Source organism: Xyrauchen texanus, chromosome 26 (assembly GCF_025860055.1).
Source record: "Xyrauchen texanus isolate HMW12.3.18 chromosome 26, RBS_HiC_50CHRs, whole genome shotgun sequence".
NCBI lineage: Eukaryota > Metazoa > Chordata > Actinopteri > Cypriniformes > Catostomidae > Xyrauchen > Xyrauchen texanus.
This window is the reverse complement of record NC_068301.1, coordinates 10,141,585-10,156,042: the sequence shown is the minus strand read 5'-3', so window position 1 is coordinate 10,156,042 and position 14,458 is coordinate 10,141,585. Positions and strand designations below refer to the sequence as shown.

At 38.4% G+C, this 14,458-nt stretch overlaps 2 protein-coding genes across 6 annotated transcripts in view; both read left to right on the top strand.

Annotated features, from left to right (window-relative positions):
- The window catches only part of LOC127619604 (rho guanine nucleotide exchange factor 2-like), a 67,234-nt gene extending 60,136 nt beyond the window's left edge, over positions 1-7,098 (top strand). Inside the window, exons 22-28 of one of the 2 annotated variants that reach the window (XM_052092503.1) lie at positions 1,608-1,703; positions 1,826-1,875; positions 2,397-2,438; positions 2,593-2,643; positions 3,201-3,494; positions 4,566-4,755; positions 5,667-7,098. In XM_052092503.1, coding sequence (XP_051948463.1) covers positions 1,608-1,703; positions 1,826-1,875; positions 2,397-2,438; positions 2,593-2,643; positions 3,201-3,494; positions 4,566-4,755; positions 5,667-5,734 — 791 coding nt within the window. In that variant the 3' untranslated portion in view covers positions 5,735-7,098. The remainder of the gene's footprint in view (positions 1-1,607; positions 1,704-1,825; positions 1,876-2,396; positions 2,439-2,592; positions 2,644-3,200; positions 3,495-4,565; positions 4,756-5,666) is intronic. The other variant, XM_052092504.1, reaches the window with a different exon arrangement.
- A 6,732-nt stretch (positions 7,099-13,830) lies between these two features.
- The window catches only part of LOC127619630 (tropomyosin alpha-3 chain), a 28,335-nt gene continuing 27,707 nt past the window's right edge, over positions 13,831-14,458 (top strand). For all 4 annotated transcript variants that reach the window (XM_052092557.1, XM_052092559.1, XM_052092556.1 and 1 more), the window contains exon 1: positions 13,831-14,122. In XM_052092557.1, coding sequence (XP_051948517.1) covers positions 14,009-14,122 — 114 coding nt within the window. In that variant the 5' untranslated portion in view covers positions 13,831-14,008. The remainder of the gene's footprint in view (positions 14,123-14,458) is intronic.

Here is a 14,458-nt window from a genome sequence, read left to right as displayed (position 1 = left end):
TACATAATCTGATTCAACAATAATTTAACAAATATTACAAAATGAAAAATAAATTCACACCCAGATACACTTATCACACTAAAGCGTCCGAACAATTTAAAAATCAACCCAGATTCCAAATAAAATGACAAATATCACAGCACAATATTTTGGAAATTCTGAGTTCATACAGATGCATTCAATTTTCAATTTCAATGTATTTTTATATAGCATATTTTAAAACAACATTGTTGACCAAAATACTTCACAATCAAGAATCTACAAACAGTTAAGAGATTTAGAATGATGGAAACATCACCTCACATATCATATGGGGCTTTTCCACTGCACGGTATAACTTGACTCAACTCGACTCTGCTCGCTTTTTGGGGGCTTTTTTTTGTACCAGCTCGGTCGAGGTTCCAAGCGAGCTGAGTCGATACTAAATGTGACATCAAAATCCAGAGAGAATCGTCACTACCAGTGTCACTGGATTTCAAACACGCTACATCAACCCGCTTGTTTTAAATTTAGCAACAGCGATAACAGTATAATTTGTTCACGCGACTTTTGAATTGTGAAAAAAGAAATGACTGTGTGCAAAACCATGCTGTGGTCAATAAACGTTAGCAACGAGCAAAACGAAAATGTATTTCAGGAAGTGTCTCAGCTATTGGCCGCACTACGGCTACCACCGGACCTACCTAAAGTGTAGGGAAAAGTGTAAAAAACATAAAAGTGACTACAGAACCATCAAGGACAAATGGAAGTAGTTCGACCAAATGGACGCTATCTAAACCGTCGAGCGATGGGAGGTAGAGTGTCATGGCGTTGATCCACTATAGAGGATGGTATGTTTTGTTACGTTAACTCTATACTCTGCTTGAAAGCTTCACTTTATTTAGTTTTACCAGCTACTGGAAGCTTGCTTCTAAAACAACCAGGACAATTTAACTGTTACACTTGTGTAAAATCACCATGCAACAACTGCATTATGCAGCACAATGAGCTAGTAGCTAACAGCTAGCTGTTGTTATTGTTTTGGTGTTTTGACGATCAGCCTATAATCCCACCCATGTTGAGGCGGACCTAAACTGCACTGGAAACGTAGCTCAGAAAAGTAAAGCGAGCTGAGTTGAGTCGAGTCGAACCGTAACGTGAGGTGTGGAAAAGTGCCAATAAATATAAGCAATATAAATTGTGTATGTGCATATAACTCCAGTTTAAGATTCCCTAGATTCAAAAGCAAGAGAAAAGACATAAGGCTTCGATTGAGACTTGAAGACCTCAACAGATGGGGCCAAACAAATATGAAGGGGAAGATTATTCCATAGTTTAGGGGCAACTACTGAAAAGCTCGACCCCCCCTTAAATTTTTGCTTGGACTGAGGGAAAGCCAACAGACGTTATTTATAAAAGAAATCTGGTTCTTATATGTACATGTGTTTTGTGCTGAAAATGCTAATGAGCCTTTATTCTTTGTCTTTTGTTTAGGAAAATCACTTGATATTCTCTTTTTTGTTTTCTCTGAAAATTCACTGGCCTTTTTTAGCTAAATCTTCTGAGCTCATGCTCTTTAAATATACGTTGTAAAATGTCATGATGAACCCTTCTCTTTTCTTCTGCAGTGGACAGATTGACAGAGCTGCTATTAGGGTCCAATTTTGAGGTTTCTCGCCACTGCAGTTCCAACGGACACAACAACACTGGAGCACTAGTAATAAGTGAGTGTCACAAGAGCATCATGTGCTTGAACATGTAAATGAATGCGACTTTGCTGTCTCAGATTGGCTAAATATCCCTATATACCTATATATCTGACCAATGTGCTTGTCCTTCCTTCCAGATGGACAACAGGTGTTAGTTAATGGCTCTCAGGAGAACCAATCTGCTCAGGTAAACAATCTACTAATATTAATCAACAATTACAACAGTTTAGTGGTGCTTGAATGGACTAGCACCACTCACATTTTCTTAATCTAGTCTTTCTACAATCTTAATGTAGATAAACCTGCATACGCAAAGCAAAATAGTTAGTTAGATAGTTATATGGCCACACAGAGAAAAGATGAATAGCTTGCTGTTAGATACTTGTAATGTTTGTAAGCTGTTCATTATGATTTATTCTTCTTCTCTCTCTCATCCACAAGCCTCACATAGTTCTCATACATTCATAAAATGTAATAATGATGTACATAGCAAGATGGTCCTATTACTGAGCTTTTATGTAATCCTGAAAAAAAAAAGTCATTTTCCAAGCCCATCTAAAACTCACAGGTTTCCATAGCGACCTGAATCTATCAAAAACTCAGCATCACGACCACTGTTGCAAGATAGTGCTTTACTAAGCTTAATGAACTATCTGGTACATAATTATGTTTGTGTGAATAATTTCTAAATAAATTGTTTTGGTACAGGATGGTAATGGGAATCAAATGGAGGACAAGACACCAAGTGAGGTATTGACATTTCATTCAAGACCAGAATTCATGTATGAAGGCAAAATACTTAACACAAATAAAAAGGATGCCCATATATCCAGGCTTGCATAGACTTTAACTGTATATTTATGTCCTGTGTATAGAAATGCTGTAATATTGTTTTTTATTTCAGGAGGTGTCACAGAGGATGGTGAATCTCAGCGTTCAGCTACACGCTCTACAGGTATGGAACCGTTCATTTACAAATATCTCTCTGAAAACATTGAAAACAAATCAACTATATTTCTCACTTTTTTAAGTTTGACAGAATCGAATTGAAGAGACTAGTGGAATTTTTTACCCCAGGAAATCTATATCTAAGTTTTGAGGCCATATTCATTAAATAAAACTAACTATCAGCGATATATGCATTTAAAATGTACAGTGTTTCTCTTATGGAAAAATTAACCAAAAATACTGATAACTTATCTTGTATGCAGAAGCATATAAAAAAATGTGTCTAATCAAATTCTCTAGAATGAGAATGCCCCTCCCCCTAATACCACCTGCCACCAATAAGCAATAGCAAGTAGCAAATCATCATGGTTGGACACATCCCGCACCAACTTCCTGTTTCAATAAAAAATTCACCAACACAGGAATAAAAATGTGTTTTGGAGATGGAGTTATTTAAACTAAATGCAGATTAATCGAGCCCTCTGCTCTCTGTGCTGCAGGTTCGAATATGGCTCATGACATGTAAATACAATAAAAATAATTTAAAAACATGTACTCTCCTAGGGTGTGGTGATTCGACAGGACTCCATCTTAGAGCTCAATCTACGAGAGAACCCTGTGTCCCCGGCCACAGCGGGGGCTCGTCCGGTTCGCTCCCTGTCCCGGGATGGTGCGTGTGACATGGCCTTGCTGCAACGGCAACACAGTCTTTTACAGGAGGAGCTAGGTCGACTAAGAGGAGCTGAGGGAAAACTCAGGGACAGCGAGAGAGCCAGAGCCCAGCTGGAGAAACAGCTCAGGGATCTAAAGACCAATAGCGCCTCTCTAGGGGATGCTACTGGAACTACAGGCTCACAGGTGAGTTATTTTTTTTAGTAGTTCAGCAAGCTTTGACTCTAAATAGTAGATGTATGATTACATGTTTTGGAAGATCATTTTAAAAATAATTTATGAATGTGCTGGGGTTTTAGGATTTTTACAGATTGAAAGCATTATGACATAAAATAAGAAATCTATTCAGTTCTGAACTATTTTTTAGGAAACTAATCGAAATGTGTTCAATTTGTCACATTTCCATACTTCCATCGAAGCATACAAGATTCTCTCAAATCATACTGGACAACATCGATTATCATATTTTGCAGAAACTTGTGCAGTCTATGCCATCTCAAAAGGATACTGTTATTAAAGGAAAAGGGGGACATACCAAATAACTGAATTATGTTAATTTATAATGAATAAAACTGAAATGAGAACTTCAAAACAGACTTTTGACACCATTGTATATACTGTAGCCGGTTCCTCTCATGATAGACTATAAACATAAAACACGAAAACGTTTTTTTTGTCTAATAGGCTAAGCCTGCTAGTAATAATAGACAGCAGCAGCTGTTACTATACGGTAACCATTTGCCATAGCCAAGTGGTATGTTGTGATAAAGTGCTATACAGGTATTAGTTATTTCCACAAGAATGGTTGTCTCTACATTAACCCCAATTGAAATGTTAGGAAACCAGATGTGTTTCCTGTAATTTTGCATAACATTAAACCCATTACCATTAAATGGCATTACAAGCAGAAAGCATTGTTTGCTCATTGTGCATTAAACAAAAAATTCAAGAAAATAAGCCTAAAACAAATGTCATTATTTACTCACCCTCATGTCGTTCCAAATCTGTATGACTTTTCTTCCATGTTCACGCTAATCTTTTCCAAACACTTAAAGAGAATGGGCACAGTTAAAATCCAACAAATACTGGGCTATATTTCCAAGTCTTCTAAAGCTATGGGAAAGCTTTGTGTGAGGAACAGGACCAAATTTACATTGTTATTCACTGAAAATCTTTCCCTCCGCAGTAGTTCTCAAATCTGCTCGTTCGTATTACTTAAAACCAGATAAACATGTCAAAACATTTCTTCTCTTGAAGGCCCTACCAGCTCGTAGAGGAAGTTATACCGACCCCAACACTGACACTGCATTGGCCAGCCAAGAATCGATGGACCAATCAGATGGCTTGCAGGAATCCAGTGATGTGGAAGTGGACGTGATATCTGATGATGATGATGAAGACGACGAGGTGGATGCAAAGGTGTCACCTCGCTCAGAAAGCCCCAGAGGTCAGTAGATTGACATGGTGACACAGAGTGACATTATTATAAAACATATAAACACAGCATGGGAGGAAACTTCAAACAATTCAGAGTATTCAGAAGCACAAGTATACTGTATGTTTTTGTGCATGTTAAATGCTATGCAGTTGCTATTGTTACACTAATAGCAGCCTACACACATGCTTATGCAACCAATGTGATTCCCTCACACACACATACTGTACACGTTGAATTTAGCACATTAAGCATTCCACACACACACCCACCCACACACAGACACACAAACTTAGACACACCAGTGCATACTACACTTTCTTGGGGGATTCAGGTAGGAATTGGTTAGATATTATTATAGGTGGTTTATATAAGTGACTTCATGTTGGTAAGATTGCTAAGTATTAATTGCAGGTTGTAGATTCATAGAAAACACACCTAGCAATCACACTTAGAGTGTCATTCAGAGTTACACATTCCTTATGTACAGTACATAAATCTATATGACCAGAAGGCTTTTAAAGCGTCTCGGAAAAAAATATAAACTCACTCTTGAGGTGTGTTTGAAATAGCAGACTGCCGCAGTACTCACTCACACTGCATTGGAAGTGACTTTAGTATGCAGTATACTGTAAATATTCTGAATAGTATGCAAATGTTCTATACATATGCATTAAATGGACCTGTTATATTTGCAGGTATTTACAGAATACATTATGTTCATATTACAATGCATCATTTTCCAACCTTCCATTGCAGCTTTAAAGAGAATGGTGACTTTAAATGTATTTAATATGCTGTATATTATATTCAAGAACATCTAGGCTATTTTTATTGTTGAAGATGTTTCACCATTCTAAGGTTTTATGTTTGTTTTGTTTTATGTAATAAATCATTTCTATTATTATTTAATTTTCATACAGATTTGCAAGACATTCCTGAAGAGACTGAGACATTTACAGACCCTCGGGAGCGGGACATCTCACACTGATAATATTGTTTCAGTATCTACCCAAGACTGGCCTGTTTTCTGCTTTGATGGAACAGACTTTGGACTCTATGAGCAAGTCTTCCTCTTAAAACTTTGGGGAATAGTCTTATTTAGTTTATGAATATTCATTTCAGTATATACATACAGTATTTAGTTGTATCCAGTACTTTTGTTTTACAGCTTCTGTGTGGCCGTTTATGACATGTTAATATTCAACATGCCTTCTCCTTTGAATCCAATCATATGGCTTTCAGCATCCACGGACCAATAAGGATATGCCAAAGCATCGTGAATTCACAAAATGGAGATTCAAATAATGGGACTTTGCATTTGACAGTGGCATGAAATGTTATTCTTATTATTCTAAAAGTACCTAAATCAACCAAACATGGCGGAAACATTCAGATTTTGTATGTACTGTATGTGAGATACTCTTAACACAGTGCTTTTTACTGATTATACTGTACACGCTGGAGCACGCAAAACCAGAAGCTTTATGTTTTTATGAAAGTGAAATATTCTTGTTTGTGAGAGGTCTTTGTAAATGTCTCTTCCCTACGCTTCATTTTTTCTACATTTATTTATTTTTCTTTATTTTGGAAAGATTTATTGTCATTTAAGCATATTAAAGCGAGTTAAAAATAAGCCATAACTTGAAATGCAACAATGATCCTGGGACCAAATGTGCTGGCTCTCTACTTAGAACAAAATGATTATTTTGTGGACTATTTTAATATAATGTCAAAATAATCTTTTGACGTTTCACCTTTTTTGCAGAATTGAGGGCTCTTTTATGATGGAGAATATTGCAATTTATAGCAATATACAGAACCATATATTTGAATCTATATCAAAGAACTTACTAACCTGGGAATTTTTGTTGTTGTTGGTTTCTCAGCCCACAATGTGTGTTTGGGGAACACTTGTAAATATAGGATGATTTATCGACTGAAATGGATCACATTACCAAAGTTTGCCAGTAACACCAACAACTTTTGATGTGTCTTACTACAATTTTGCTCATCTTTTTGTTTTGTTTAAGAATGTTTTTGCAATTACTTGACTTTGTGCCAAAATGTGCTTGAATGAATATTGCTGAGAAATATTATGCTTTTACTTTAATCAGGAAGGAGCATCTTAGAAATTATTGTAGAACAATATTCTTCATGTTTTAAAGGAACTAGAAAAAAACATAAGGTTTATCTAAGTCACATCAAAATATTTGTATGAAAAATGACAAGAGATATTATTAAAAGGTTTATACAATGTTTCAAATATGAAAGTGAATATAGAATATGAGTTATGAGTTAAAGAATTAAAACTGTTGATATACAACATCGGGTTTGGCTGGATTATCTTTCTTTGTACTTTAATAAATTAAAGTAAAATGTGTGGTCAGAGGAACCTTTTGAAGTGGAATTGCTTGCAAAATGACAAGAAGGGGGGTTGGACTTGTGGGGGAAACCGGAGCACCTGGAGGAAACCCACGCAAACACGGGGATAACATGCAAACTCCACAAAGAAAGGCCCTAGTTGAGCCGGAACTCGAACCCAGGACCTTCAGAGTTTACTTTGCAATACTCCGTTTCAAGCAAATTATACTCACTTTTTGTTTGTACATTTTATTCGAGTAATGTAGCATTGAATTAAGCCATACTTTTAAAAGTGTACTGGCATTTCAAAGCTTTTTTTAATGTACAGAAGCCTTTCACAGTGAAGCTTAATACATGCTATTCTATTTGACAACATCACTTTGCTTTATCTTGGTGATAGAAACAAGATCCAGAGCTGTGCACGCAGACCTCAACAGTTGGTGCAAAACCCGATGGTAACATTCAACAGATAATTTTTTTTTTTATCAAAAACAGGTCATTTTGAGTAGAAAATTAACTTTTGACTTCACAAAACAAGAAGTTACCAAACATGGCAACAAAATAAACAAATAAATTGGTGTAAATCAACTTGCAAAGAGTAAACTTTGCAAGCTCATTAATTACACAAGACTGGAAACACCAGCTTCACAAAGTAAAAAAAAAAATTATTTTGAGAACTTTACTCAAATTAGCAAATAAATATGACAAGGTTTTCTCCTTTAGGATTCATACATGATGACACATAGTAAAGATAACAAACAATCATAAAGAATATTTACTTATAAGCTAAAGCATACATTTTTACATGTTTGAATTGAGTGCAAATGAAGAATTTATTTAATATTTTCAAGTTCACACTAACTTGTTCAATGTAGAAAGTACTTAATCTTTTCTGCTGTATTTACTTCACCACAAAATATTTTTTTTCTGTGTACAGTATGTCGTGAGGACAAACAGGATACAGAAACAGCATTCAGTTAGTGTGCTCACTTATTGTATGGTCCCTGGATTTTGCTGTGAAATAAAACATAAAAAGGTAATTATTACATTATGTCACACAATTCTGACTTTATTTCTCACAAATGAGTTTTTTGTGTGCATATATATTGCTAGAAATTGTCACAATTGTGAAACAAATTCATAATAACCTTTTTTATGCTGATATTCTGTGGTGGATCTAGCTTCCATTTATATTATGCTAATATGTGGGATCTATGTACAGTTGAAGTCAGACGTTTACATACACTTACATTCATTAAAACTAATTTTTACCACTCCACAGATATGATATGATATGATATGATATGATATTTGCAAACTATAGTTTTGGCAAGTTGTTAAGGACATCTACGTTGTGCATGACACAAGTAATTTTTCCAACAATTGTTTACAGACTTTTAATTGACTACATCATAATTCCAGTGGATCAGAAGTTTATATAGACTAAGTTAACTGTGCCTTTAAGAAGCTTGGAAAATTCCAGAAAATGATGCCAAGCCTTTAGACTATATTAGCCAATTAGCTTCTGATCAGAGGTGTACTGAATTGGAGGTGTACCATCGAACTCAGTGTCTATTTCCTTGACATAATGAGAAAATCAAAAGAAATTGTGGACCTCCACAAGTCTGGTTCATCCTTGGGAGCAGTTTCCAAACGCATGAAGGTACCACATTCATCTGTACAAACAATAGTACGCATGTAAAGGATCTCCTCTTTAGGTTGCTGTTCCCCTCCAGACCAGCAGGGGGTGCTTTCCTTGAGCCTTCCATGCCATGCTCCTTCCAGGCCTGCAGATGGCACTTATACCTTGAGCTCTGTTCTCTCCACTCCTGCAGATGGCACCAACCCCCCTAACCCTGTTCAACTCTCTGCTCGTTAACCCTCATTCCAGTCACCTGTGTCTAGGCCTTTATAAGTCTGTTTGTTCTCTGCCTTTGTGTTCAGTCTTGAGCCTATGTACCCTGTGCCTCCAGTGACCAGTTCTCTAGCTAAGTGTTTTTCTTATTATACCCTTTTTGACCCATGTGTCTATTTTTGTTTCTCTGTTTTGTGGAAGCACGTCTTTCCTTGTTTATTTGTCCATCCATCAATCCATCTTCAACCGCTTATCCGAAGTCGGGTTGCGGGGGCAGCTGCTCCAGCAGGGGGCCCCGAACTTCCCTATCCCGAGCCACATTAACAGCTCTGACTGGGGGACCACAAGGCATTCCCAGGCCAGTGTGGAGATGTAATTTCTCCACCTAATCCTGGGTCTTCCCCGAGGCCTCCTCCCAGCTGGACGTGCCTGAAACACCTCCCTAGGGAGGCGGCCAGGGGGCATACTTACCAGATACACAAACCACCTCAACTGACTCCTTTCGACGCAAAGGAGTCAGTTGTCTTTGCCTTCCGGCTCAGCTCTCTTTTCATGACAACGGTGCGATAGAGCGAGTGCAATACCGCCCCCGCTGCCCCGATTCTCCGGCCAACCTCCCACTCCATTGTCCCCTCACTCGTGAACAAGACCCTGAGGTACTTGAACTCCTTCACTTGGGGCAATACCTCCTTCCCTACATGGAGTACGCACTCCATCGGTTTCCTGCTGAGAACCATGGCCTCATATTTAGAGGTGCTAATCCTCATCCCAGCCGCTTCACACTCGACTGCCAAGTGATCCAGTGAGAGCTGAAGGTCACAGACCGATGATGACATGAAGACAACTTCATCTGCAAAAAGCAGCGATGAGATCCCAGCCCACCGAACCGCACACCTTCCCCACCCCGACTACGCCTCGATATCCTGTCCATGAATATCACAAACAGGATTGGTGACAAAGCGCAGCCTTGGCGGAGACAACCCCCACATGGAACAAACTCGACTTCGTGCCGAGGATCCGAACACAGCTCTCGCTTTGGACGTACAGGGATTGGATCGCCCTAAGAAGGGACCCCCTCACCCCGTACTCCCGCAGCACCTCCCACAGTCTCTCCCGGGGGACCCGGTCATCTGCCTTCTCCAGATCCACAAAACACATGTAGACCGGATGGGCCCCCTCCAGGATCCTTGCGAGAGTAAAGATCTAGTCCGTCGTTCCACGGCCAGGACGGAACCCGTATTGTTCCTCTTCAATCCGAGGTTCAACAATCGGCCGAACCCTCCACTCCAGCACCTTGAAGTAAACTTTACCAGGGAGGCTGAGAAGTGTGATACCCCTGTAGTTGGCACACACTCTTTGATCCCCCTTTTTGAATAGGGGAACCACCACCCCATTCTGCCACTCCTTAGGCACTGTCCCAGATTTCCACGCAATGTTGAACTTGGGTTCAACTATCGGGGAGTTAGCTCAGTGGTAAAACACCTAACACTTGAGCACTGCAGACCCGGGTCCAATATCCGCCTACGGCAGCCTCATTACAATGCATGTATAAACACCATGGGACCATGCAGCCATCATACCTATCAGGAAGGAGACACATTCTGTCTCCTTGTGATGAATGTAGTTACGTGTGAAAAGTGCTTGTCTACCTGTTTCCTCCAGCATCTTCACAAGAATCTATATCCACAGTAAAACAAGTCCTACATCGACATAACTGAAAGGCTGCTCAGCCAGGAAGAAGCCACTGTTTCAAAACCACCATAAAAATAGCCATACTATAGTTTGCAAGTGCACATGAGGACAAAGATCTGAAATGTCCTCTAGTCTGATGAAACAAAAATTGAACTGTTTGGCCGTGATGACCATTGTTATGTTTGGAGGAAAAAGGGTGAGGCTTGCAAGCCGAAGAACACCATCCCAACTATGAAGCAAGGGGGTAGCAGCATCATGTTGTGGGGTTGCTTTGCTGCAGGAGGGACTGGTGCTTATCACAAAATAGATCATGAGGAAGGAAAATTATGTGGATATTTTGAAGCAACATTACAAGACTTCAGCCAGGATGTTAAAGCTTGGTCGCAAATTGGTCTTTCAAATGGACAATGACCCCAAGCATACCTCCAAAGCTGTGGCAAAGTGGCTTGAGGACAATAAAATCAAGGTATTGGAGTGGCCATCACAAAACCCTGACCTCAACCCAATAGTCTGGGTAGAACTGAAAAACTGTGCGAACTAGGAGGCCTACAAACCTGACCTTCTGTCTGGAGGTATGGGCCAAAATTCCAGCTTAATCCAAAGTTAAACAATTTAAAGGCAATGCTACCAAATACAAACAAAGTAAATGTAACCTTCTAACCCACTGGGAATGTGATGCAAGAAATAAAAGCTGAAATAAATCGTTCTCTCTACAATTATTCTGACATTTCACATTCTTCAAATAAAGTATGAATCCTACTTGACCTAAGACAGGGAATGTTTTTTATGATTAAATGTCAGGAATTGTGAAAAACTGAGTATAAATGTATTTGGTGAATGTAAACTTCTGACTTCAACTGTAAATATTACAGTATATACAGTAAATACAAATTCTACTAAAGTATGTACATTTAAATGCATACATGTCTTTATGTATCTCAAATCTGTTTGATATCCAGACCTTTCTGCCAGATCAACAACTAATCCATAGGACAATGTCAGCCAAGAGACAAGTATTAATAGTTTAGTGGCACAGCATAGCTGGCATTCAGGAAAATGCGCACACACGCTTATATACTACCTCATCCATCACCTTACTGTCTTAAAGCAAAGAGAGTGTATAGGAATGGACTGCCCTTTACCAAACAAGTAAATACGTAATACATGTTAATATTTGCCATTTTTAATCTTTCATTTATCAGAAACTATCCATTAATTGTCTTAAGTACATGCAAATGCATGAAATGCACAACATTTAACTTTAATTAGAAACGTTTTAATTTATTGCTGAATAATATTAGATGAATAAAGTATATTTCCAATTTGCATTGTTCAAATCATCATTTCAACCAATCTGAAAACCGTTTATGATAATAGATACGTAAACTATAGACAAATGAATTTTATATGGTTTCTTTGTTCTTAAACAATGAGTTTTAACCTTACCCTGGCCCCTTGGCTGAAAATAGACCGGTCACTTATAACCTGACACCAAGCATTGTCCCTTGACTTCAGCAAGCTCTGAATGGAACTCACAGGCAGTTTAAGTCACATATGAATGACATCACAATTAGGAATTTTACTTACTGCATGTGCTAATTACAGCACTAAAGTATTCTTTAGACTCCAAATGTAATAATTATGTCTGCTTTTACACAATCCTTTTTACACAAAAGGATTATTAGATAAGCTACGGTAGTACAGATCACAAATGGATGCTGTCTCACGATCCACTGCAATAGTAGAGAAAATCACTCTATATTTAACCTAGCAGTTGGCTCATGTGTACATGAAGCCATGGTGATCATATGGATGATATGAGTTTGAATCTGGCTCACAATATTTCCAAACATGTTGAGTGGTCCAAACATCATCTGCAGTTTAAAAATGAACTTTTGATGTGAGTTTAGGAGGGAATGCACATGGCTGCATAGGAAAGCTATAGGATGCTCCCTTGCTCCATAATTAGGTAATGACTTAACCTCCAGTGTACTGTCTGTCTGCACTGTTCTCAGAACAGTTGGAAATGCACCTTATTTTAATCCTAACTCCCCCAAAAAAACCACTAAAAGCTACATTTTTCAGGTTTTGGATGCATCCATTGATAATTAATGTTATGATGCAAAGTAAATATACGATTTCTAAGGAACAAATGTGCCAAAGTACACATTAGTGTTCATTGTGTTTAACAGCATGGTGTTTCGCGATTAATCCTTTACATTTAAAAAATGATATATAGGATGAAACTAGAGACTCTAATCTTTTGATTCAAATAGGATTCAATGTAAAAACTCAATTTGGTTTCTTACCAGATGAACTTCTGTTGGCGTTTCTCCCAAAGACAAACTACACTGAATACAGTTAGGTTGGACTTGTGCCCTAACGGTTGGCGCATGTTCACATTGAGCCATGGTGATCATATTGGTGATATGAGTTTGAATCTGGCTTGCATTATTTCCTTATCCCTTTCCCCTCTTTTCAAAAATACATTTGAAAGGCTCTATGTATCATATGAGAGATTAATCATTTAGTGTCAAAGTGCATATATGCACAATACCAAAAGGCAGGTGGCAATCTTATAACAGACAGAGTGGTTCCCAAAAGCCTTGTTATAAGTAATCAGTCAAGTTAAGGATAGCACAGTGTCTCACATTAGGAAAAAAAACTGTAAAGCGATCATTGTGGCGACTGACGAGCCATAAAGGGAACGGTGCAGCTGGGGATGCTAGTAATGTAACTGAACACACACGCAGAGACAGACACCTGTGCCTGTCACCAGCACAGAAGCTTTGTCTTATTATAGCTTGGAGCTGTCTGTTGGCATCCATTCTTTTTGTGCCTCCTTTTCTGCTCATTCTTTCACAACAGATATCACAGGACCCGATATAATGAGATACAAAGAGTAAAATTGATAGATAAATAGATATAAGTGAGAAGATAGGTTGAAATATAAAGGCAAAAGCTGCTAGGAGTGAATCTATACTGACATGGGAATTTAAATAGAATTTTAGAAAGTAGTACAGCACAGAAAGCCGGATAATCAACATAATGTTGCTATATAAGAAGCCACACAGGGAATATGACTGTATTAGGTGAGCTATTATCAGTATATGGGCAGGCCTTGTTAGTAAAGGGGCAGGGCATTGTTTCCTCATATAAATGCCTGCCTACTATCCCACGATGAGTTTGGTCTATCCCCACTTCACTCCATCTCTCTCTCTCTCTCTATTTTCCCCACGTTCCTCACTTGACCAGCACCTGTTCTGAGACCACTGCTTATCACCTTTACATACTGCACTCTGCCACTTTCTTTGTCTATTGCTCGTATCGTGAGCCCAACACACCGACACCAAGATGGAGGCCGTCAAGAAGAAGATGATGATGCTCAAGCTGGATAAGGAGAATGCTCTGGACCAGGCCGAGCAGGCAGAGACTGACAGGAAAGCAGCAGAGGATAGAAGCAAACAGGTGAGACAAAAAGAACAAAAAGTAACTTTTAAAGGGCTTGCTCACCAAAAAATTAAAATTCTGTTATTATTTATTCACCCTCATGTTTCCAACCCAATATGATACTCTTTAATCCATGGAACACAAAAGGAGACATCTGGCAGAATGTTAGTTTCAGTCACCATTCACTTTCATTGCATATTTTGTCCATACAATAAAAGAGACTGGTGACTGAGGCTAACAACTACCTAGCATCTCCTTTTGTTCCACAGAGGGGTTAAAAAGTAATCTGGGAAGGGTTTGGAACAATGAAGAAATTCCATTTTTGTGTAAACTGTCCATTTAAGACTAATTACA